At 41.6% G+C, this 25,170-nt stretch overlaps 1 protein-coding gene across 4 annotated transcripts in view; it reads right to left on the reverse strand.

The window, feature by feature from the left end:
* Positions 1–25,170, reverse strand: part of PLCB1 (phospholipase C beta 1) — a 679,075-nt gene that overhangs the window by 152,328 nt on the left and 501,577 nt on the right. For all 4 annotated transcript variants that reach the window (XM_082744416.1, XM_082744417.1, XM_082744418.1 and 1 more), the window contains exons 11-14: positions 19,570–19,727; positions 8,873–8,955; positions 2,312–2,396; positions 615–792 (exon numbers count right to left, since the gene is read on the reverse strand). In XM_082744416.1, coding sequence (XP_082600542.1) covers positions 615–792; positions 2,312–2,396; positions 8,873–8,955; positions 19,570–19,727 — 504 coding nt within the window. The remainder of the gene's footprint in view (positions 1–614; positions 793–2,311; positions 2,397–8,872; positions 8,956–19,569; positions 19,728–25,170) is intronic.

The raw sequence follows: 25,170 nt of genomic DNA on the forward strand, positions 1-25,170 counted from the left end.
AATCAGACTAAATGACAAGTAATTCAAAGGAAATGGGATGACCACTTGGAATTCTTTCTTCATCAGCCACAAAAAAAAAAAAAAAAAAAAAAAAAAAAAATCTATTTCAACTTAAATCTAAAAGGAAAATCAATGATATTAAGCATTGCCTAGGCGCTTTGACAGATAATTCTAGTAAGTTTACCTTTTTACATTTTAAAAGAGATCTATAAAATATGGATAAGTGGAATTACCCAGAACTCTTCAGCATAGCATCAATAAGAATACATCTGGTGAACATCTTTGTGCCCAGAGCCGAGTGAATGTTAAAGAATCATGGCCCTTGAGAAGCTTAAAATCATGTGGTCACTTGGAAGATTATTTGGCCAGTGTGCTCGGCAGAATCATGGCTCCCCCAAATGACCACGTCCTGGGACTCTGTCCTGTGTCCCATGACTATATGGTGAGAGGGACTTTGCAGATAGCTCGAAGCCACCCAGTTGGTAGCAGAAATAGAAATCCAACAGTTTTAAAGAGTGTCCAAATAGGAATGTTCAAAGTCCTTCGAAGTTAAGTTAGGGCAGCCATTCTGAAAGCCATGCATAATAGGGAACAAGAACCCGCCAGTCCCTCACCGGCTCCGGGAGACGAGGGCTCGAACATGCTGGAGGAGTCACTGTACGTGTTGGAGGCTTGTTCTGAGAGCTTCTTTTTGCCACTTCCTTCCGACGACTTATGTGATTTCTTCTTATTTTTCACCAAAATTTTGTACATTAAATCCATAGGGCTTGGAAGAGGAACTCCAGATTCCAGCTAATGGAAAAGAAAAGCACCTTCTGTAAAAATATTGCCCTTTTAGGGTCACTCTGGCTGGCTCAGTTGGCAGAATGTGCTACTCTTGATCTCAGGGTGGTGAGTCTGAGGGCTGTGTTGGGTGTAAGAGAGGACTTAAAAATAAAATCTTTAAAATATATATATATATATTGCCCCTTTCTTTCAGCCTCTCTCCCCAAAGCCCCGGGATGGTGTTGGACATCAAGAGCTTCTAGATTATTCATTACTGCCTTCAGTCCAGTCCAGTAAACTGTGCTGTGTCTAGCTGCTTCGCGGTTATTTTTTCACACGAAAGGCGTATTTTAATGACCGAACTCCTATTTTTTTCCACAACGAAATCCCCATGAATAAGAGCATTGAAACTTATTGGGAGATTTGCTAATCCAAAGGTTCATGAGTTGGCTGTGGACCATAAATCCAGCCATTTTGATTTAGGACAGGTAGGAAGGCCCTGTCTTGGATTCTCAAAGGGGGGAAGCCAGTTAGTGCGGCGTCTGCCAGGCAGGACTGGTAAAGACAGGAGCTTCCAGGCAAGCATGTAGAATCAACCTTTTAGATGCATTTAAAAAGAGCAACCCTGCCCTCCCCCCTCTCCCCCGCCCCCACCCCCCCACTCCTGCCATGGAACTCAGGAGCTAAGCCACACATGTCCTTGGCATCAGCGGAAGTGGACTGGTGGCTTCACATTTCTTTGCAGCCCCGAGATTCAAGCTACCCTTATTTGCAAGGCTTATTTCTTATGTTTCAAGCTTGCACGGCTAATGAGAAAATCAATTTCCCATGAGAGGGTTGTTAGATATTGTATCAGAGAGCATGTGTGCAAGTCGCCAGATGCGTTATTTTTAGAAAGTTCAGTGAACTCTCCTACACTGGTCCTTTATTCTTTGCTTGCAAGGAGTCTGGGAATTGGTATGAAACCATGTAATAATGTGTGGAGACTAGGAAAAAGGGTTCAGGAGGGGGAGAGACAGCTGTGAGATATTCCTACTGTGTTCCTTCCCAAAGCAGGGATGCTGTCAGGCCAAGAGGAGGCCTGAGTTCCAGAACAGGCATATGCAAGGATGTGAGGAGGGGACACAAGGCCAGGTGGGGGGGTCGTGGTGCCACCTGCCACGTCCCGCTTTGCTGAAACATCTCTCTCCAAGGATGTGATGAGGTTCCTGGTTTGTGATCAGAGCCCCGTGTGCCCGGAATATTTCCGCGACTGATTGTGACTGTTGGAATTCTGTGGTCCTGCCAGTCACGTCTGTCAGAGGGAGAAGGGGAAGACGGGGAGTGCAGGAAGAGGACACGGCCATGTCTCCAACCCTCCGCAGGCACGCAGGCACGCTGCCAGTTGCCTCCTGGTCAGACTTCATTATCAACTGAATCAAACTCACTGAGCGACACAAACATGGAAAGGATGTAAGGAAGACGTTCCCCCCACCCCACCTCTGCACCCAAAACTCCAGTCATGAATATGGATATTTCTTCAGGGGTAAACCTTGAAACTGCTTACTGGGTATTTTTCCAGTGGTTCCATGAGAAGAGCATCTCCAAAGATCAGTCGGCAATACTCCGCCATCTTGGCTTGCTGCTTTGGGCTAAGGGGAATGAGAGAGAAAAAAGCAAATGAGGAGGATTATTTCAAGAGTTTGGTCAGGATTCCTACATACTATTAATTATAGAAAGAGGTGATTCCCCCATCTTACCCTTCAGGATTAGTATTTATCATTCTAAACCCCTAGTTTATTATTCTGACTTCTGCGAATTTGATTACCACATGGAAGGTAGACACTAAGGCTATTCCCAAGGCTGGCCTCCACAGACACAGATGGGGAGCATAGCAGGTCATTTGCCAGTCCCTGGGTTCTGGAATGTCTCAGGATTATGGACTCAGTCCCTGTTGTTCAATTTCCTGACTCTAAGTCAGTTGTAAGACTCTGGGGGCAGAACTTATCCAGGACTCCCGGTGAACAATCAGTAGAGATTTGTCTAACCTGCAGAAAGCTAGGCTGCGGAGGAGTGTTTTTAAGGAGGTGAGAGAGGAGAGGAGAGGGAGGAAGGGAGAGGGAGAGAGAAACACACACACACACACACACACACACACACACACACACACACAGGCATAGAATCTCAAAACACAGAAGGGCGGTCCGGCGGGAGTGTGTCTACTTGGGAGGGGATCCTGTAGGAAAGATAAAAGCAGCAGGTGCGTTTGGGAAAGGTGTCCGCACCTCTTACGTGCACCATAGGGCAGGAGAGCTGGTGTCAGCCTGCCTATGGATCAGAAGGAATCTGGTCTGACAGACAAAGCCTGGAACTGCCCGTTTTTCTGAGATGAGCTCCAGGCTCTCAACCACTCTGGATCTATAAAATGAGGATAATAACTGTTCTTGGAAAAGGACAGAAGGTGCCGAGATAAAGTGGAGTAATGGTTGCAAATGCCTTTGACCCGTTCAAAGAGTGGGGCAGATGTAAGATGGTCCAGGGTTAGGATGCGCTGGCTAACACAGAAACCCAGTTGATGCGCGGGAACATCGGCATCTTTCAATACTCCTGCTTCCTTTGACCTTTTAAAAAGCAATAACATTTTTTTTTTCTTATTCATGTGGAATGTTAAATATCATTTTAAATGTATCCAATTCCATTGGGTTTTATGAACTGTGAGTGTGATCTACAGGCTGTCAAACTTGATTTCCAATAGTTGTCTCTGCCTGCTGTAATGTGAATACATTTTTAGCAGAAGTGGGGTTGTAGTAAGAATAAGTGATTGATAAAAAAACCTTCTTTACTACAATTCAAATCGATTATAAAATGTGATTCTTATTTTCTTTCTCTTTTCTGTAACTATTAAGCCTAGATCATGGATTGGTCCCCCCACCACTGCCCCTGGGAAGGGGGTGCTCTAGGGATTCAAATCATATTGCAACGATCCACAGGGAAACCCATTTTTTGTAGCCTTTTTAAAAGGATATAAATGCCTTTTTTTAAAGGCATATATTTTGGGGGATCCAATGACTTCTCTGGGGTTCAGGTAGAAACCTGAAGTCACTGCTTTGTTGGAACTTCAGGGGGAGGCGAAGAAGAGATTCGAGCACTTGCAGAACCCTGCAGAATGACCTTCCGCCTTCTCGTTGTCCTTCCTTGACCCACAGGAGATTTTAATGTGTGGCTGATGCAGCCTTCAGATTCCTCCTCACCAGGATCAGGGAGAGGAAAGAACCTGCGACCCGGAGAACTGATCCTGAAAAACTTGGGGGTAGTTGTTTAAGGACAACTCAGTAGAAGTTGGAGAGCAAACAGAGAGGTAGCTGATCTGTCAGAACCGCCCTGGGCATCCTCTGTTCAGACACTGTTGCTCAAAAAACAGCCAGCTTGGGGGCTCAGATAAGCTGAACTGCAGCTGTGGCTGAGACAAGTCCACCTGTGTTCGGCCAACACGGTCCAGGCTGCATTGGAGAAATTGTCCAAATGCTTCATTTTACTTACACAGAAAGTTGCCACTCAGTGTCACAGAGCTTTGTGACTCCAAGTGTGGTCCGTGGACCTGTAGCATCAACAGTGCCCAGAGCTGGCCAGAAATGCAGATTCAAGGCTTCCAATGCAGATTCTGAGTCAGACTCTCCGGAAAAGCAGGGCGCAGGGGTCCTCACAAACCCTCTAGATTCTGACGCACGCTCAAGTTTGAGAACCGTTGTGATAGATTACAATAAGTCAGCAGGTGCTGAAGGAGATGACATTTTTCTTGAGTGTTGGAACTTGGGAGCCCCAGGTTCCTTTGATCAGAGACCTAGAGTAGAGAGTTTCACCCCAATTTCCTGCTTTCAGGATTTTGAGCGGAGCCATGTTCACACCAGTAGAGGGATTCTGACGTGATGGTCCCAGTGTCCCTAAGCAGGTGACTGGTAGAGGCCCCTGTCCCCAAACCAAGGCCTAAGAAGGATTTTGCTGGACCAAAAATCTTGCCTGATTGCACTAAAGAATCACCTGGGCTGTTAGGGCTGCGGGCAGTAGGGCTGAGGGTGAGACCTTGATTCACTGAATTGGAAGAGGAACCCTGGAACCTGCATTCGGAACAATGCAGGCAGGCTGCTCTGATGACGGTGTAGTTAGTGGACCACAGGGTTTAACACAAGCTCTGACACTTCATCCAAATTACCTGGGGTCTTAAGAAAATGATAATTCCTAGGCAGCATCAGCCTGGGGCCTGAGATTCTGCATTTCTTCCTGTCTTTTCTCTTTCTCTCTCTGTTTTTTTTTTTTTTTTTTTTTTTAAGTAAACTCTATCCAAAATATGGGGTTCGAACTCATGACCCTGGGGGTCAAGTGTCACAGGCTCTATCGACCAGGCCAGCCAGATGACTCGACTCAGTGTTTCTACCAAGCTTGTCAATGAGGCAGGTGCTGCTGGGCCACGAATCGATCGAAGAAAAGGGGCTTAATCGAATGTTTTCAAATTTGCCTCCAAATCAGCTGAGGCGAAGAGAACAAAGGGGAGTTTTCAAGAAAAGTAAAATGGGCTACTTGGTAATCAGGCTGTTCTACACACACACACACACACACACACACACACAGCAGGCCGGGAACCGAATCAGAGCAGAGAGAACAGCGTACAAAGTCGGAGGAAAACAAAGCAACTTTGTGGGTCAGAACTGCAGAAATGAAAGACATTCACACTGCCGTTAGCAAGGAAAAAAAAAAACCCCATCCTTAGGCGCTCAGGGCATCCACATCAGCTACGGCAGAGACAAAATGACAGGAAATACTCACAAATACGTTTTGAGCTTCAGGCCACAGTAGGCACATCTGGACTTAGTCACATACCCTTCAAGTAGAGGCTCCAGGCCCAGAGGCCAATTTTCCGACCAAGGACTGTGCCTCACAAAACGTGATGGTGTAAATCTTCCCCATTACACTAAACCAACCTCCTTCTTCATAGAGGAGGAAGCTATAACCCCTGGAAATGAAGGACCTTGTCCCAAATCTCACATTATCTGTGGCTGAACCAGAGCTAGGGGTTACTTTCTTGACTTTGTGTAGAATGCTTTTAATGAAAATGCTAGCTCACAAATGAGGTGAAGCATCAGAGTTGGCTAGGGCTTTTTTTTTTTTTTTTTAAGATTTCAAAGTCTCATTTCTGTACATTCAAAATGGGGTATGGGAGTGAGGCTCAGGAATCTGCATTTTATGGGATTCTGGCAGAGCACGGGGCGGGGCGGGGAGAAGAATGGGCTGCCAGCAGCTAATGTTAGATCTCCCTTTGTTGTTCGCACAGAGATGGGGAATTTCAAGTACTTGGAGGGGAAAACCAGAAAAATCCAGTGGATTTCTTCCTTTCTTCCAACGTGAGTTTGTTTTGGAGGTGCGGCTCGAGGAGCCCGAGACACACTTCTGAATCTGACATTTTGTAGACAGAGGACACGGGGGAATAAAATGGTCCACTAGAGAAGGCAGATAGGTGGCGGATTATTTCGGGGTGGGGGTGTTCTCCTGGTCACTGTGTTGCGAAGGATTCTGAGGTTTATTTCTGGGTTTAGTGGGAAAGAAGGCTGCGAGTGAAGAAGATGTCTGCACCGGGTTCTGCAACAAGGTGAGCTGGCCCCCGAGTCAAACACGGGGTTTTACCAGCAAAGGCAAAAAGCTTATGAATTTTCTTCGGGTGTGTGATAATCTCCCCAGGAGAGGATTGAAGCCGAGCGATTTTGACATGTGAGGCTCAGGGATCCTGGAAACATAAAACAAACAGCTTCCCCCACAGCAGACCTCACTACCTTACAATTTTACTGCATCTCCATGATTGGGGGTAGATATCTGGGCATCCTGGAAAAGCTGTTTTCCGGTTTTCTCTTGTGACTTATGAATTATTAAGAAACCTTTAAGAGCGAAATATCTCATTTTTAAACCAGGACGGACAGTATCACGGTACTGTCTTTTTTGCTCTTTTGTACAAGGCGAGGTTTGGTTTTCACGCCCTGTTTTGGCCCTCTGGGTGTTTGGTGTTGAAAACCACAAAAAACGTTCTGTGGTTAAGGATCACAAGCCACATAAAAGCAAACATTTACAGTTGCTTTGCGGAGGCTCTGGTTGTCTTAATTCGATTATTCTGAAGGCTTTGCTTAGGTGTGGGGATAGTGTTGGTGAAACCTGTGATTTCTGAAGCCAGACCAGCCAGATTTTGAATCCCAGCTGCCTGGCTTTGAGTAAATTCCTCAGTCTCTTTGGGGCACAGTTTCATCATCTGCAAAACAGGGATTATCATAATAATATTTATTCTTAGGAGTCCCCAGGTTTCTGTTTACATGACCTTACACCTGTAAGGCTGCTTACACCTGTAAGGTTACATGGCCTTCCACCGATGTGCTGCTCGGCACATGATATAAACTCAATACATATTAGCTGTTACTATGTTTGTGGTGGTGGTTGTTGATACCTCTCTGATTCCCTTATAGGAAAGCTCAGTGAGCAGGCGGGAAACAACAGTGGAACTATAGCTTTCCGTTTAGTCTAATTTATATAGAGACATTTCTTGAAGACCATAAATGTGCTAGATTTAGAGATATTTCTCAAACAAGGACATCAACATGTCTGGGAACTACAATGCCTGAAAGAAAGGTGTTAAAGGACTGTTAAAGCCCAATCACAGATGGATAGGCAGAGATGGAAAAACACTCATGTGCAAGCCAGGGTGGTCACAGCAAATGAGGTATTAAATACAGGAACTCAAGAGACACTCCCTTTAGTTCAAAGAGAGATAGCAATGAAACAGAATCAATTCTTCTCTCTGGAACTGCCCTCAGAAGTGTGAGAAAAACTATCTGCCAAATTATTAAATCATTCATTGGCTGACTGTTTCCCAGTGCAACAGAACCATGAGCTGGTAAATGTAATATGGATTTCCTGAGGGCAAATTGGAAATACAGATAATTATAAAATTGGTTACTTGCAAACAAAGCCCTTCTCCATGATCACAATAACCGATGATCACATGTAAACACTTGGAAATTCCTCAGGCTGAAATTGGCTCATGAGGCAAAGTATTTCTTTCAAGATTTTAGTGAAATCTTAAGAAATAAGTAAATTGAAGCATGGGTTGCAAATTAGTTGGACAAAGGGAATCAATCAGTGGTCTGGGAAAGACTTCCAGTAAGAAGAAGGGTTAAAAAAAAAACCAAAACCAAAACCAACCAACCAACCAACCAAACAAACAAAAAAACCCTTGAGCTACATTAGCACAGGTGCTGTTGGCTTTTAGTTGAGAAATCTGGCTTGGATCATTGAAATGAAAGAGGGGCTATCACAAATATTCTTTTGAGTAACGGTGGTCACTACTCCGCCATCTTCAGCCATTCATTCCATGGACTAGAATTCCAGTTTCTTGAATTTTGAGTCCATGGAGAGAAGATTCTTTCATTTTGAAGCACTTTAAACTGGGTAACTATAGGGTAAACTAATGCCTGTATTTTAGATGTAAATGCATCTTACCCTGGCATTTTGTGATAAAATGAATATAAAAGAGTTAAGTCAAAGTATCTTTTCTTTGTGTGGCTCAGCGATAAGTGCAGGCTATTTTTGTGAAATAGGACCATATTTACAAAGAGTAACAAACAAGAGCAATCAATGGGAAGAGGAGGTAGTCTGGGTTCTGTGTAAACCCAGACAGTAGGACAGAATTCAGAACTTTCCCTCCACCAGCTTCAGAGTGCTCGGAACTGGCCATTTTTGTGCGGCAAAATGGACTACAAATTTGCATGCAATAGAGGGGCTACTGAAGGAGGATTATAAAAGTGTCCCCCTGGGAGAGAGATACAGTATTATTCCACAACGTTGCAAAAAGAAGAGTCCTTCATTTTAAAATCCTGTGGCCTGTAACTAGGTTCCCCAAGTCCTGTGGATTATTGAAATGTTAATGAGGTTTAAGGGAGTGAATACCAATATATGGTGATGAAAACATGATATTTAAGACAACATCAAGGAGGAACACCATTAATAATGTCAAGTAATCTTAAATTGGTGCACAATTATTAAACATACCCATTTCAGGGAAAAAGACTCCCTAGTGAACATGTGGAATACTTACGAATCTACGTGGTTCTCAAATGAAAGCAGAATTGGAAAAGGTGACGTCTTAAATGCACACTCAGCAATTGCTTCTATCACTTCCTAAAAACGAGAACACGCATATATTCAATACACCAGAATTCTAACATGTAGATATGTTTCCCTTTGGGGTTACACCCATTAACGTGGTTGCTTGTTTCATTCATAGAATTGTAGGGAAAGACCTGAGGTGGCCTGAAGGGGTTGTGCAAGCTGCTGGTCTGTACATTTCCTTATTCTTTCCTTCTCTTTTCTTTTTTTAAGATTTATTTATTTTAGAGAGGGCGAGCATGGGCCGGGGTGGAGAGAAAGGAGGAGAGAGAAAGAGAAGTCGACTCCAGCTGAGTGCAGAGTCCGATGAAGGACTGATCTCAGGACCCTGAAATCGTGACCTGAGGGGAAATCAAGAGTCAGTCACTGAGCCATGCAGATGCCCCTAAATTTTCTGATTCTTGAATTAACAAAGTAGAAAGAAAGAAGACTGGTTTGGTGGAGAGGGAAAGACAATCATTCTTCTTCTATTTGCTACATATATATAAAAGAAGAAATCTAATCACATTAGAAAAAATTTGGATGAGACAAAGCATACATTTTCACTCATACATTCAGCCTTTGAACGAAACCACTGTTGATATGTGGTTGTATTTACTTCTAGTTTGTTCTTCTTTTATTTCTACAACTTGGTTTTCATTATAGTAAATGCTCATATTTTTTGGAACATTGTAATTGAGATGTAACCTTACTGAGATACAATGTGACCATTTAAATTGCACCATTGGACCGTGCTTAGCATATTCAGAGCTGTGCAACCATCATCCCAATCTAAATTAGGACATTTTCATCACCCCCAGAAGAAACCATGTAACCGTTAGCAGCCACTTTCCATTTCCCCTTCCCCACGCCTCTCCCATGAACCCTGCCCAAGGCAACCACTAATCTACTTTCTGTCTCCGTAGATTTGCCTATCCCAAACATTTCCTATAAATGGAATCATATGGCCAGTGGCCTTTTATGTTCCAGCACCATTTTTATTTAACATGCCTTTGAGTTTCAGCCATGTTGTAACTTGCATTAGTATTTCATTCCTCATTCTGTATCTTTAAAGAATGTTTACGTCATAGGCTTTAATAGCTGTATAAAATTCTAAGGAGCAGTTGTATTATAATTGATTTAACCCGAACCCAACTGTTGGACAGACATATTTAAAGAGCTATCATTGAGACAGTTCTACAAAGAACATCTCCATTTTTTTCCTCCAGTATTTTGAATTACTTTCCGGGAATGAATTCTCAGAAGGGAAATTATTGAATTAGAGAAAGTGAATACTTTTTTATAGTCTCTTGCATTTCTCTAAATTATTTTTCATCTTTGATCACCTAAAGTAATATAAGTCCAACCAGCTTTGGGTGCCAGGTTTTCAATATGTTTTCCTTATTGAACTGGTGTACTCATATGTTTGGTTTTTAGTTTTGTTTATTCTTTTCAAGTAGGGATTTCTACTTTCATTCCTTCTGCCTGGGACTTTTCCACTATCTCCTCTATCTTCCTTAAACAATGCATTACTTTCTTTATATCTATGTGAGAAAGCTATTTCCCCCGGCCCCAGAGTATAAATAAGGCTTTCTAATTCTGTACTACATTTGCATATATCCTCTGAGAAGGATTTGCCTGCACAGAGCAAAAGATCCACTCTGTTTCTTAGAAGTGAATTCACAGATTGCCTTTCATGCATTATCAGTTTAACTTTTATGATAGTTGATGCCATCAAAAATAAATGTACTCTAAATAGCAAGCAATACCAAGACTTGAAATTCTTGATTTATTTGAGGACAAGCTTCAGATTCAAATGGGCATGTGTTTGAACCCTAACTTCCTAGCTTTATAAACTGTGTGACCTTGGAAGAAATCACTCAGTGCTTCTGGGCATTGGCTTGCTGTTGTGTAAAGTGAGGGTGACAAGCCTCCTTCCACAAGCCTGTTGTGAGGACCCAGGGAGAAAAAGTAAAGGATCCATCCATCTCATGATGAAATAGATTCTTAAATCAACTCAGGTTTCTTCCCGTGCTGGTGCCTCCCTCCCCACTCACCTTAAACCTTCCCTCTTAGACTCTTACTAATACAAACAAGAGCTACCATTAAATGAGCAGTCCAGACACCTATTTTAACTCATGCTATAAACATTCTCTAAGGAAAACATTATCCACCAGCCCAAATTATAAAATGGAGGCTCAGAGATATCAACCAATTTGCCCAAGGTCACAAAAAGGAGAATCCAAGAAACTCCAGGGAAATTTACCTGACTCTAGAGTTCATGATCTTAACCTCTGCAGTAACAGTCAGGCAGCTATTGACCTTAACCACCAAAGATCAAAGCCCTCAAAATAACTGCAAATAGATATCACACAGAAAGTGGTATTAGGTGTGAATAAAAAGGAACTGGATTTTATTGATTTCATGTATTTGGCCCTATTGTAGCCACTAAATGCAAAACACATTAAAGCCATTCTTGACTTCTTCTCTCGTATCTTTTGATCGTCAGCAATCTAGCCCCAAATTTATCCAAAATAAAACATCTCAGCATGTCTACCTGTAACATCCTGACCCCAAAACCTGTATAGTAACTGCTTTTGTAGATGTCATCATTGTTTCCACATACTCACCACCCCTTCCTGTGCAATCTGTTGACAACTGACATGGCCATGTCCTTTGTTTGGGCCATTGAAATGAGTGTGAAAATGACATACTGATCCCAGAGTCTTTAAGAACCACCCTGTGATTCTTTTTTTTTTTTAAGTTTTTTTTTGAAGATTTTACTTGTTTATTTGACAGAGACCCAGCTACTTGATCCCAGGACCCTTGGATCATGACACGAGTTGAAGGCAGCCACTTAACCGACTGAGCCACCCAGGCCCCCCTGGTCCCCCTCCCCCATGATGTGATTCTGCCATTTCTCTTTCCCCTCTGCCATGAGCCCAGTGACATTCCAGATTGGGCTGTTCTTCCCATATGCGATATAGACAGTATCAATCAGAGCAACAGCTAACATCTAATCTGAATGAGAAATAATTATTTATGACTCTAAACCTCTGAGATTCTGGGCAGGGGTGAGGGGCAGGGAGTGGTCCTGTTACTGTGGCAAAACCCAGCAGAGGCTTCTGCATTTCCCCTTAACATTACACACCACAGCCAGAGTGATTGCTCTTAAACATGAATCAGATGATTTCACTCTTTTAGAGTCAACCTTTCACTGGCCTTCCGTTTTGCTGAATGAAATCCAAATTCTTTATTAGCTCTGGCACCTGCTATCTCTCTAAATTTGTCACCTTTTCCTTTCCCATTGCTCACCCAGATATAGTCTATTGATCTTTTCTTGCTTTTCCTCAAATGCGCCAAGCAGGATTTCATTTCTGTTCATCTCTTTCAGTTCTTTGTTCATCTTTGTTACTTCTGAATTCTCTTACCTGAAAGCAAGACTCACTTTCTTAATTTTGGGGGTGGTGGTCTCTGCTTAAATGTCATGTTACCCAAGACTTTTTCCCACCACCCTACTGCAAAAGAATATCTTACCCCCCTTTTCCTTCAATACTTACTGATGTTGCCTTAAAGGGCATGTCTCCATGTGCCATATTGTGTGTTTATATTGGTCTATCTCTTTCCACTAGACTATAAGCTTCGTGGAGACAGTTTTCCCCACGGCTCTGTCCCTAGGACTTATGAAGTGTTAAGGCATATCCTAGACATTCGGTAAAAAAAAAAAAGAAAGAAAGAAAAACAACTTTTAGAGGATTTTATTTACTTATTTGACAGACAGAGAGAGCACACAAGCAGGGGGAGTAACAGAGGAAGAGAGAGAAGCAGACTCTCTGCTAAGCTAAGAGCCAGATGCAGGACTGGATCCCAGGGTGGTAGGATCATGACCTGAGCCTAAGACAGATGCCTGAGTGAGCAACCTAGGTGCCCAGATTCTCACTAAATATTTTCAAGTAAAGGAATGAACTGAACATTCTTAACAGAAGAGAAACATCATTTATCTAGTTGTATTCCACTTCAATTTTCTGTTGACCACTTCAGAGGTCAGCACACATTCCGCAAATGGCCAGAGAGTAAGTATTTTAGGCTTTAGGCTGTATGGTTTTTTTAGGGCTATTATTCGACTTTGCCTTTATGCATGCAAAGAAACAGGTGATGGGCTAAATGTGGTGTGTGGAAGGTAGTCAGTCAAACCCTGGGCTAGTCTGATCAGTGGCTGAAGCAAAGCTTAAAACCAGACAGTAACCACAGGCAAATGTTATTTTGTAACAAAGAAGTTTGAATATTGATTCCATACTCAATAGCCCAGTTAACTTTAACAATTTCATGGCCAAAATTTCCAATCAAGTTTGAGTGTTGCATTAAAGAAAAATCATTTTTTAATTAAAAAAATTTTTAAAAAGATTTTATTCATTCATTTGAGAGAGAGCACAAGCAGGGGGAGCAGTAGGTAAAGGGAGAGGAAGAAGTAGGATCCTGACTAAGGAAGGAGCTCAATGCTGGGCTTGATCCCAGGACCCCAGGATAATGACCCAAGAGGAAGGCAGACACCCAACTGACTAATCCACCCAGGCTCCCCTAAAGAAACAAAACAAAACAAAACAAAAAAAACTCTCAAAGAATAGCATATAAAAGTGTAATTAGTCATTGATAACTTTTCTGATGATTGTTGTCTGTGGCTATTTGAGAATTCCTACAACTGCCTTTATTAGTGAAGGTTGACTATAGACCTGCCCCATGAAAATTTGGGCCAATGACAGTCAGGCCTGAAAGTAAGTGAGAAAAGCACCCCCTCTCCCTTGAAAATGGGTATTCTGCTTCTAGTCAAAGGGCTATCTTAAGCTCTGGCAAATGAAATATGAGTGTTTTTCTGGGCCCGCTCTCAGGTTTGTAGGGAGTTTGTACCTTCCTCTATCTTCCTATCTCCCTGCCTCTGGTTTTCTCTTTCTGCAGCTGGGATGTTGGTACAGCCTGAACAGCAGCTGTGCTCTGGATTCCTGGACCTTCCTGGCTGTGTCCCCCACTACTCCCCTCTTTCTGCCTCTGGCATTCTGGTCTTCTGCACTTCACCTAGGACACCCTTCTTAGCTCCTACTGGGACTCTAACCAAGGCTGGGCTGTGTTTAGCTTGGGCTCCGAGTTTCTTCCTAGAAACTTCCTAGAAACTAAGGCTTTGTGTGTGGAGGGCATCTACAGTCTCTACCGAGGCAGCCTTGAAATTGACTTAATTCAAATCCTTCTGCACCGTCCTGACTTCATAAATACTCTTTGCCTATGGAGTACTACAATCATTACATTTACAGAAACAAAGCTAAAGGGTGGTTTTAAAAATTTCAATATAGTATCAATAGCGAACATGTACAGAGCACTCATTGCATGCCAAATCTTGTTCTAAGCAATGTCTGGGTGTTAAGTAGGGTGTCTGAAAGCTTACAACAACTCTAGAAGGTAGGCACTATTATCATTTCCATTGTCCTCAGATCAAAGAGGCGAGGTCTGGTAAGGGAGTTTCTCCAGGCTCTTGCAGCCAGTCCCTGGGAGAGCTGGTATCAAAACCTTGGCCTTAGCTCCAGAAATGCATTCTTAACTTCTATGGTCTCTTTTTTCTTTTCCTCCCATCCTCTCGCCCTCCCACTGTCCATCTTTCCTACATCACCGTAACTTCAGCCGCTGGCTTAGGAAAGCTTTTTGAACCTTCAAAGCCAACGAAAGCACTTACTAGATAGAGTTCTTCTAATAACTGTAGTCGGGAGCAACCTGAAAAATTCAGAAGTTCTTCTATAGAACTTTTATTTTTAAACGGCATAGGAATGTTTTGTATGGTGTGCATGATCACTGAGGATGAGAAAACCTGTTATAAGCTTTAAGTTTGGTTCTTACATCCAAGCTATCATTAGCAGACAGTAGATTAAAAGTACCTGACTGCTCAATTGCTCCTTATTAAGCCAAAACTGTTTTTCAGGAACTTGTAACACTGGATTCAATAATCTATAAACCATATGGCTCAATCACTAACCTCCAGTGGGAAAAAATGACCTTGAAATTCTTTAGCCCTCGTGGATGATAGCAGGATGTATCTGGATATCCATTTTATGGGACCATCTACAGAGCTGTTAAATTGCATCCTAAATTATTATTTTTCTCAGAGCTTTATTTTCAGAAATGCTCGATTTAACCACATACACAAATTTAATATATTTTCATCATCGATTTTATCAAATTGCCCACTTATCCACCTTATACAATTGCTGGTAACAAAGGAGCTGCCCGAGGGGAGAAAAAGGAGCAGTTTGGAGATGGAGTGGGGCAGGGGTGGTGGTATTCAGTGTGGGGGAGGAAGGAGACGGAGTAGGAGCAGAGAGAATGAAGACCAAGTGGCGAATGACTATTTTGTAACCATCAGAAAGGCTAAGGCAGTGAGGCAAGAAAACAGAACAGCAGATATATGAGATAAATAATAAATAAATTCAGAGTGCAAAATAAAAAGTCCTCCATAAAGATGCTGAGTTACAGCATGTCTCCTTTCTCAGAACATAACCTTTTATTTTGGCCTGTAGAATAAACAGGCAGTAAATGCCCATAGGAACTTTCACTTTTGGGGATATGTCGCACAGAAGCTTTTCAGATTACATAGATGGAGAACAGATAAATGGCGTGACATAAAAATGATGAACTTTTGCAATCAGTTTATTTTGCTCTTGCAGTATGAGCTGTGGCTACAGAATACAGCCTAATTGCACCACGAAAGTCAGGTCCAAATATACAGGATAACCTAAAGCGGCAAACGTTCGGAGAATCTTTTCACTGCCCACCAGTATATCATACGTGGACTTTGATAGGTTAAAAAGGAGGGAAAAAAATTCATTTATCTGATGGACAGAGACAAGAAAGACTAAAATTAAAAGCTATGCTGTAATTTGTCTATTTGGTTGGGAATGGAAAGAGTCATTAAAAGACACACACACATTTATTGAGCACCTACTATATGCCAGATTCTTTTCAAAGTGCTTGGGACAGATCAGGGAACAAAACAAAGATCTCTATCTTTGTGGTGCTTATGTGATGGTAGAAGACTAGAAGGAGACAGACAAAAACAAGAAACGTAGTAATGAAGTAAATGAAGCAGAGTGACAGGAGGTGATATATGCCATTTGGTAAATAGAAAAAACAAATTGCTGCTGGAGAGTGTATTGGGAGTTTGGGGCTGGGCGTACTAAATAGAGTGGCCATAGTAGACCTCTTTGAGAAGGTGGCATTTCGGAAAGACTTCAAAGAGGTAAGAGGTGAGCCACGCAGATACCTGGGGGAAGAACTTGCCAGACAGAGCCTCACAGTCTGTGCAAAGGCCATGAGATAGGACCTGCCTAGCATGGTCAAGGAGCAGCAGACCCAGGGCACCTGGGTGGCTCAGTCGGTTAAGCATCTGCCTTCGGCTCAGGTCATGAGCTCATGATTGAGCCCCACATCAGGCTCCCTGCTCTGCAGGGAGTTTGCTTCTCCCTCTCCCTTTGCCCCTCCCCACCGCTCATGCTTTCTCTGTCTCCCAAGTAAATAAATAAAATATTAAAAAAAAATTTAAAAAGGAATAGCAGAGTCCAGTTGAGTTGCAGACAATTGAGTGAGGGGGAAGGGATGGGGAGGTGGATCACACAGGATCTTGTCCCCCATTTCTCTTACCCTTTCTTCCTAAGTCACATACTTAGTGGTTTCTGGAAAAGCAGACTCTGTGCTATTGACCATGAAAAGCAAGCTGGGGCTGTGTTGAGGCAAGGGAAGGGTCTAAGTGCAAAATGTAAAGAGACACTCCAGCTTGGGTGCCAACTCTGCATGTCCATGACATGGAGGGCAAATGCTTCCTCAAATTTTGCAAGTGAGGTGCCGCATTAAGCCTCACCCCAGTCCTAGCCTTGATGCAGAGAGCACCTACTCTTTGTCGACAAACCAGGCTGGCATTTTTACTATCCACAGCCATCCTAGCCTCGCCCCCTCCCCAGCACCTACCCACATCTTTGCAAGAATAATCCATCCTGCAAATGCGCATTAACAAGAGGCATGGCTGGGCAAGCCAACCATTGGGGAGACGAGTTTCCTCCTCCCTTTACCCCCCCTACCACCACCACTGTCAGGCAGAGAATGGAAGCAGTATTCTCAGCTAGATTTAGTCTTCTAGTATCTATATCTGTCCCCAGATGTGTGGATGTGGTGGAGAAGTTATGTTTCCCCAGCCCAGGAAGAGATGTCCAATCAGGCTGTGACTCTGAGACCAGAGATGTGATTAAGGAATGGCTTGATAGACGAGGGCACAGGAAGAATCCCTCTAAACTGACTTGGTGGCTGAGATCAAGAAGCTGATGCTCTACCTAAAAGAAATACGCCTTAGAATGTGCTTGGTATTTATCTCTCCAGCCAACGCCCTCCTTCATCCTACTCCAGAACTCAAAGAACCTTAAGGATTATTAATTTTCAAGAATATATAATTATGGGGAGCTCTGGTGGCTCAGTAGGTTAAATGGTTGCCTTCGGCTCAGGTCATGATCTCCAGGTCCTGAGATCGAGCCCTGTGTCAGGCTTCCTGCTCAGTAGGGAGTCTGCTTCTATCTCTCTGTCTCTCTCTCTCCTTCTGCTTGTTCTCTCTCTCTCACAATTACTCCCCATGGTTTCCAAGGGGACCATGAGCAGGGGGTGGAAGGGCCCTCCTGGTACTGGGTCAATTCACAAGGTCATTAGAACAGTAATGGCTCCATCAGAATGTGGTGTCCTGTCCCCTTCCCAGAATTATCTACATACATCAACAGCCAGATGAGCCCAAATTGCACGCACTCCACATCAGGAGTGTCCTACCTTTTTTTAAAGAGCCCAGTGAGTTCAGGGGTTGATATTTTAGAGAGCTGACAAAGGACAATGGCAAGAGCTGGGAGAATGGGGGACTATGGAAATGAAATAAAAACCTATTGATTTTTCCATTAAAGAAAACCAAAAGAACTTGAGTGTTCCCATTCAGGAGCAGAGGTAAATGTAAAGATTTGATAAGGATGAAGGTCACCTTCATATTAAACTTTATCTTAAAATTTAGTGAAGGGTGCTATGTGTCTCTAATTACTGGGCTGTAGCCCAAGTTTAAGAAATCATGAAAAGTCAAATTCCCTAAACACAACATAGTGAACAGATTTTAAGGTGCTAATGGTATCACTTCTGAACGCATTTTTATTACTGTCAAATATAGTACCTTTGATCAGGAAATCTATTCATCTCAAGTGAAATCTGGTTGTCCCTTGACAATCCTGCTTCTCTTTTGCTGCTCTCGCAAGTGATGTTGTTTATTTTCTCACATCCCAGGTGCCTTGGGGCCAAACACTGGGAAGTGGGGGTTTTTTTTGCTCCCAATGTTACTTTTGAGTGCCTAGTTCTCATGAGGCACTCCAACCAGCTTTTACCACTTCCTCTCTCGTGCCATTTATTGAGCTTCCCCTCATTCAGCAAAGACTTAGGAAAGTATCTTACTTCTTCATCCAAAGATTTGTCACCAATCTTGGGGACATTAATGTATAATTCCTCCAATATCCTCTCAGCACTCTGACCACCCCATTTTCAATGGCTTTGTTCCCCCCCACCCTCCTTACTTTAGCTATCCACACACTTGGACTATTTTCTTGGTTGCTTAGGGCAAGAGTTAGTGACCCAGAGCCAGTTCTGTCTTGAGACCCAGCTAACACAGGTAATGGAGGTCATGCCTCGGAATTTGTGCTCTACAGGTTGTCCTCTGGCCCTTCCTTTCTAGTTTACTTCCAAAGAGGTGAGAAGCCTGAGTCAGTAAAAAAGCACATTTCCTCTATAGCCCATATATTCTCTTTCCAGATTGTTCTCTGGGTACCTAGAGTCCCAGAATTCCCCCACCCAAATTATTCCAAGCTCCTGGGGATGGCTCTTTTCGGGGGATATGAACATAACTTGGTTATTCCAGCTTCTGTGTCCATATACATGAGTATTAGGCCCTTTATGATGTAGGATGGAGCCTGGTGTGGAAAAAGAAGGGAGCTGACCAAACATACACTCATCCTGGCTAATAAAGATGGCTGAAGTTCCTTATCAATTACAGCTTTAATCTTACCTCCTAGATAGGATTTATTAAGGTAACCAATCACAGGATTAGTTCTGCTTATTGGTTCTACCCAATCTATAGCTTAACCTTACTTTCTTGAACCCTCACCCAAATCACCTAATATAAGTCCAAATCCTGTAAGTCCTCTCTAAGGCATTTCTCCTGAGATGCCACAATTCCCCATGATATGATGCTAATTACCCAATAATACACTACTAAATTTTAGCCTATGAAACTGCAAAGATGATTAGTAGCCTATGGACTTAATTATAACCATTGGTACTTTCAACCTTAGGAAGCTTTACCCAAAAGGGTTCAGGTTTCCCTAGTTGCTGCTGCTGCTTCTTCTTCTTCTTCTTCTTCTTCTCTTTAAGATTTTATTTCTTTATTTGACAGACAGAGAAGTAGGCAGAGAGAGAGGAAGGGAAGCAGGGCTCAATTCCAGGACCCTGGGATCATGACCTGAGTTGAAGGCAGATGCTTTAACCCAAGAGCCACCCAGGTGCCCCTCTCTAGTTTCTTCTATCAGCAATATTTATTCACTCTACCTTGAAGGATATTTCGGTTGTCATGGTAAACCCATGGGTGATGACTGGTTCCTCTTCAGCAGTTCGTCCCTTCCAGCAGTCCAACTCCACACAGCGACAACCAGACAGAAGCACTTGGCGATACATCTCGACAGAGGAGTTTCCAGCCAACTGGCCAGCTGTAAAAGCACCAACAAAATGATCCTTAGAATCCTACAAAGCAAGGAAGACATGGAGGGCTTCCTAGAAAACCTTTATAACAATGGGAAAACAAAGAGCTGAAGAGCTTGTGTAGCTGTTCTCAACCTTCTGGCTCAACATACCAGATGTTAGTGGCATAATCCCACAGGTAATTGTGGCTCCCTAGCAGCAGTTTCAGGGAAGAGAGAATAGAAGGAAAAGAACATTGTAACAGTAACAAGAGCTCATGTTTCCTAACTGCTTACCATGTGCCAATTATAGTTCTGACTTTACATGTATTACTACATTTAATCTTCATAAAAACCTCTCTTGTGTAACTACCTTCATTTTTTAAATATTTATTTTCAGAGAATGAAAATGGCAAAGAGCACTTTGTGGGCCCAAGTTTCCAAAGCTGGTAAATGGAAGATCTAAGATTAAAACTCAAAACTCAGTCTTTTAATCTGGATCTTTAAGGTTATTCTGTTTTAAATGAACACTTATCCCATGTTTGTCCAAGGAACAAATGCTTAGAAGAGTTGAACATTTTCTTTTCAAAAGTGGGATACATTTTTAGGAATAAACTTAAATGTAACGAAAAAACTGTAAAACATATTCTTTAATAATTATAAAGCAGTGCCAAAAAAATTAAAGGAGACCTAAATAAATGGAAAGACAACCCATGTTCATGGAACATGAGACTTAACATTGCTAAGATGTACTGCTGCCCAAATTTATTTACAAGTTAAATTCCTATAGAAATCTTAGATGGATTTTTCACATAAATTAACAAGCTGAACCTAAAATTCCTACGGAAATGTAAAGGACTCCAAGGGCCAAAACAACCTTGAAAAATAAGAATAAAGTTGGAGGACGTACATTTCCCAATATCAAAACTTAACTACAAAACTACAAAACAGTGTGTTACTGGCATAAGGACATATAGATCAATGGAATAGAACTGAGGGTATAGAAATAAACCTTCACATTTATAGCCAGTTGACTTACAAAAAAGGTGCCAAGACAATTCATTGCAGAACATATTATTTTCAACAAATAGTGCAAGGACCACTCGATAGCCCCATGCAAAATAATGAAGTTGGATCTCTGTCTCACATCATAAACAAAAAAGAAATGTTAACTCAAAATTGATTAAGCTCCTAAATATTGTTGGGTCCGTTAACAAAGGAGCGAGAATGATACAAAGTGAAGGTCAAGCAAAGCTTTATTTCGTGCCAAGCATTGAGAATCAAACCGACCGTTCAGGGCCATGCCTCTTACAGAGAGGGCAACCTCTCTCTGCCTTACAGACCAGCTGTTAAGGGCAAAGGCCATGTGATTGGGCCTGGCCACACACAGGTGGCCAATGAGATTATAACACAGAGAGAAAGCTGCACAGTCACTCTAGGTCACACCTAAGTGACCAACTGAATTACAATTTACCCTATAGCAGATATTTGAACTAGCCTATCACCTTGGTCAGAATTGGCGCTCAAAGAGCACCCAAAGGGTGGGGCCTATACTCCTTGGTAGCTAGGAAGACAGTATGCACCCCCACTGATTGGATGTCTCCACCTGGCCTGACCCACCCTTGTATTTGGGCTTTGTTACTGGGACTGGTTTCCGGGACTTGTTTTTAAGAAAGTTCCCTAGGGGGAAGGGGCAGGGACAGTTTAAATTTTACTGTATAGACAACAAAATCACTGTTTAACCAGATGGAATCGCTCTGGCTAAGTAGGCCTTTACAATATAAGACATAAAACTATAAAACTCTTAGAAGAAAACATAGGGATAAATATTGGTGACCTGAATTAGACAGTGGTTTTGTACATATGACACCAAAAGCAAGCAACAGAGGAAAAAAAATTGATATACTTTCTCAAAATTTAAAACCTTTGTGAACAGAACTGAAATCCTCCAGTAAAGTGATAAGAATTGTAATAATCAAGGCACTTGTAATGTGTGAGGAAAAGAATGGAAGCCAAACAATTTGTATTTCATTTAAGTAGTTATTGGAAGGTACTAATTTCTTGATAAATTAGTTTTTTAAAGATTAATAATAAATAACTTTCAAGACAAACCCACCATCAACGCACAAATGTAAGTTTTTGGTTTTCCACATTAAAGAGTTTCTCTGATGTCCACTCTATAAGTCTCCATCATTTTTTAAATAGTTAAAAAATGATAAACTGAAGAAAACTGTCGAAATGACTGGAATCGACAAGCTCTGCCTGGTGGAGACATATAGGACAAAGAAAATGGGATTAAGCCTGTTGGCTTAATTTTATTTTTATATGCATGTCACAACACCCAAACATCAGCATAACAAAAGGATGACATTCTTGAGTTCTATGGAGCCCTAGTAAATGCATGGAAGGCTGATTAAGTAGGTTTTCATAATCACTTTTCTCTGCTAAAAAAATAGGGCATTTTAAACACACAAATGTGTCTGCAAAAGAAGAAATGCTGACAAAGTAATCTAGAAAGTTCCTGATGCTAGATAATCAATTTGCCATTTATAATTGTTTCAAAGTTTGTTGTAATAAAAGTCTCTGCTACAGTAGAAAAGGGGAAGGGGACAGTGAGCATGAGGAGAAAAGGTTGTCATTTGCATGATTTTTTAAGCTTAAGGGAAGGATTAAGGGAGTGAAGAATTCAAAGAATATTCGGTTAACTCATTAAAAATGTTAGTTCTTGCAGAAAATTGTACGTTATTAAAGAGCAGAGCAGATTTTCTTGTGTACTATCTAGAATATTGACTATCCAATGGATTACTGACAATCCAATACCATTATGATTTCTGAGTCTATTTCATTAACGGGTTGTTGAGTGTTTCTAACTTCAGTAGGGAAGTTGCCATGGGTTTATAAGCTAGATAAGGTTTAATGGTAGATTGAAGTTGATAAATACCTAATTCACACTAGAGTTTTCAGTCAAAAAAGATTAAAAAAATTTCTAGAAACATTTCTTTGGATTTGCATGCATTTTTTTTAATCATTCAAGAATAAGAGGAATTTTATGTACTTTTTGAATGTTGATCAATTAATGTTTTTAAAGACATGGTAAGTCATGGGGTTGGGGTTGTGAGATGAAAAGGAATATGAAGGGGAAAAAAAAACAACTAAAGAATGGAACATGAGAGAGAGAGAGAGTCTATGTTGTGTTTATTGTCCAACACCTACGCCCCAAAGCTTTCCAAAATCAACTGTTGTTCAATCTTAAAGTGAATAGTCTTTATTAGAAATGGAAACCTCCCAAAAAAAGCACATTTTAAGAAAACTCACATTTACCCATAACTGTCCTATTCCTTTGCATACATCTTAGGTTTCCTCTGTGTTTTCCTTCATTTACGGAGATTTTTTTCCAAATATGTATTCATATTCTCCAATTTTTCGTCCTTTTCTGCCTAAATCCTCAAACCTAGTTTATTTTTCTTGCCTAGGATTCCTAACTCTTCTTGATTATATCCCACCCACCCATTGTATTTCCATTTTATTACATCCAATATATATAGTTTCGGGGCCAGGGAATTGCCTGGGGTTGGGATTAATGATATGTCATGAGTCCCTCAACCGTTGTTATTTCTGAAACTAGTATCTGACATCACCGCTGCCTGGCTGTGAATACCCTCTGGAGAACATTCCAAGTCCATAATTGAACTTGGGAGCCAAAGCTCCATCTCAGACTAATTCATAATACTGCCCCAAGTCATAGCTCTGCAACTTCTCACTTGACTGCATTCACTTTGGTGAGCTGGCTACATTCAATGTGCTTTGTCTAAGATTATCCAAGGCATCCATGGATGGAAGACACCAGAAAACTGAAAATAACAACCCCTCTATTAATACAGGCTTCTGAGGTATTGTCTATATTTATAGTTATCATTATGTATTGTCTTCTTTTCAACCTCCATGCAAAAAGTTTCCAGAATGTGACACATTTGTTAATTCTGTGGTCTTCTTCAATAAAGAGTATCTCCTTCAATAAAGGGAGATAGGAACTATTTCTCCTTTTGCTTTCAATGTGGTGTCAGCCATTCGGGTCACCTCATCCCACAGTTACAGTTAAGGAAACTGTCCAAAATATATAGGATGTGTTATTCATCTTGACCATTTCTAGGGGCATGAGTTTGATCTGATGTCTCTTGCATAGTACCTGCCAGCCCAGGGAGACCATGAAACTGTCTTCAACATGGATTGAATGGCCATAAGGTGGCTTAGGTGAGAAAGTGGGGAAGCAACTTACGCTTACTTATTATTAGGGTCTGGATACATTCCCAAACATGTCCTCTGTGGGAGGCAAAATACTGGTTCCTGGGATGCAAAAATTACGAGACCTATTCCTTACCCTTACCCATATAGTACACATAATGGAGATGTTCTCATGTACCAGGGAATTTGAACTCTCACCCCAACCTTGCACTTCTGGTTTCCCTTTCTTTCTCTTTCTCCTCACCAGTAGAATTCTATTTAGATTCTATTTAATTAAGGTTCTGATAAGGTTTAGGATCCTGTCCTCAGTCCTAAGGTAAATCTTAATTCTTCCTGATCATGTACTGGAGTTCTACATTAGTGATTAATGTAGGGATTGCTGTGTAGTGTAGCTTTGGGCTATATCTAATAGAGCATAAAGGAAAGGCTACATGGTAAGGGGCCACATTTAAACTTGTACAAAGGGCCAAAGACAGGGACTTGCAGCCATAAGGGGAGCAAAGAGACAGAAAGCATCTGGGTCTCTGATGACACCGTGAATCTTTGATTTAACCAACCCTGAACCACTCTGCTCCTGGACTTCTTGTTGAGATTGATAATAAATCCCTTACCATTTAAGTCACTAAGTAACAATATCCTATTACTTACAGCCAAAAGTACTCTGGCTGTCTCAGTTTATCTTCATTTCCCAAACGAAGAAACTAAGGCTTAGAAGAGTTAATTTTCTCAAAGGAAGATCTGAATGTCGTCTATTTGCTAAACATCATCTTCCATTCTACCATTTAACTTTCATAGGTTTGTGTGTATTTTACACCAAAACGAAGTTATAAAAGGTTACATAAGTTAAGGGTTAAAAGAGTAGGAGAGATGGGAAAGCAGAGTGACGCTCAGTCTGGACAAGGGTAAAACTATGCCTTGAATTATTCCTAGAACTTTTCTGCAGTCCAGAGCATATATGTGAGAAGAGGAGTTGAATAATTATTTGATATATTCAATCAGATAATTTAATTCATCAGCGGATAACAAAAACCTCAAATCTATTTTGTCTTTCTAAGCTGAATGAGGATGTTAATTATTCAGAGATACACTACTTTGCTTTGTCCATGAGTCTGGAGCCATTATCTCTCAAAGGGATTGGATTATGAGAAGATTTATAAAAGCTGAAAAAGTATAGGTTGAAATGAGTGCATACTGTTCTGTCCTTAGAGAATTTCGTTTTGAGTCATAAGGG

The sequence above is a fragment of the Mustela nivalis genome, assembly GCF_964662115.1.
Source record: "Mustela nivalis genome assembly, chromosome: 8".
In the NCBI taxonomy this organism is placed as follows: Eukaryota; Metazoa; Chordata; class Mammalia; order Carnivora; family Mustelidae; genus Mustela; species Mustela nivalis.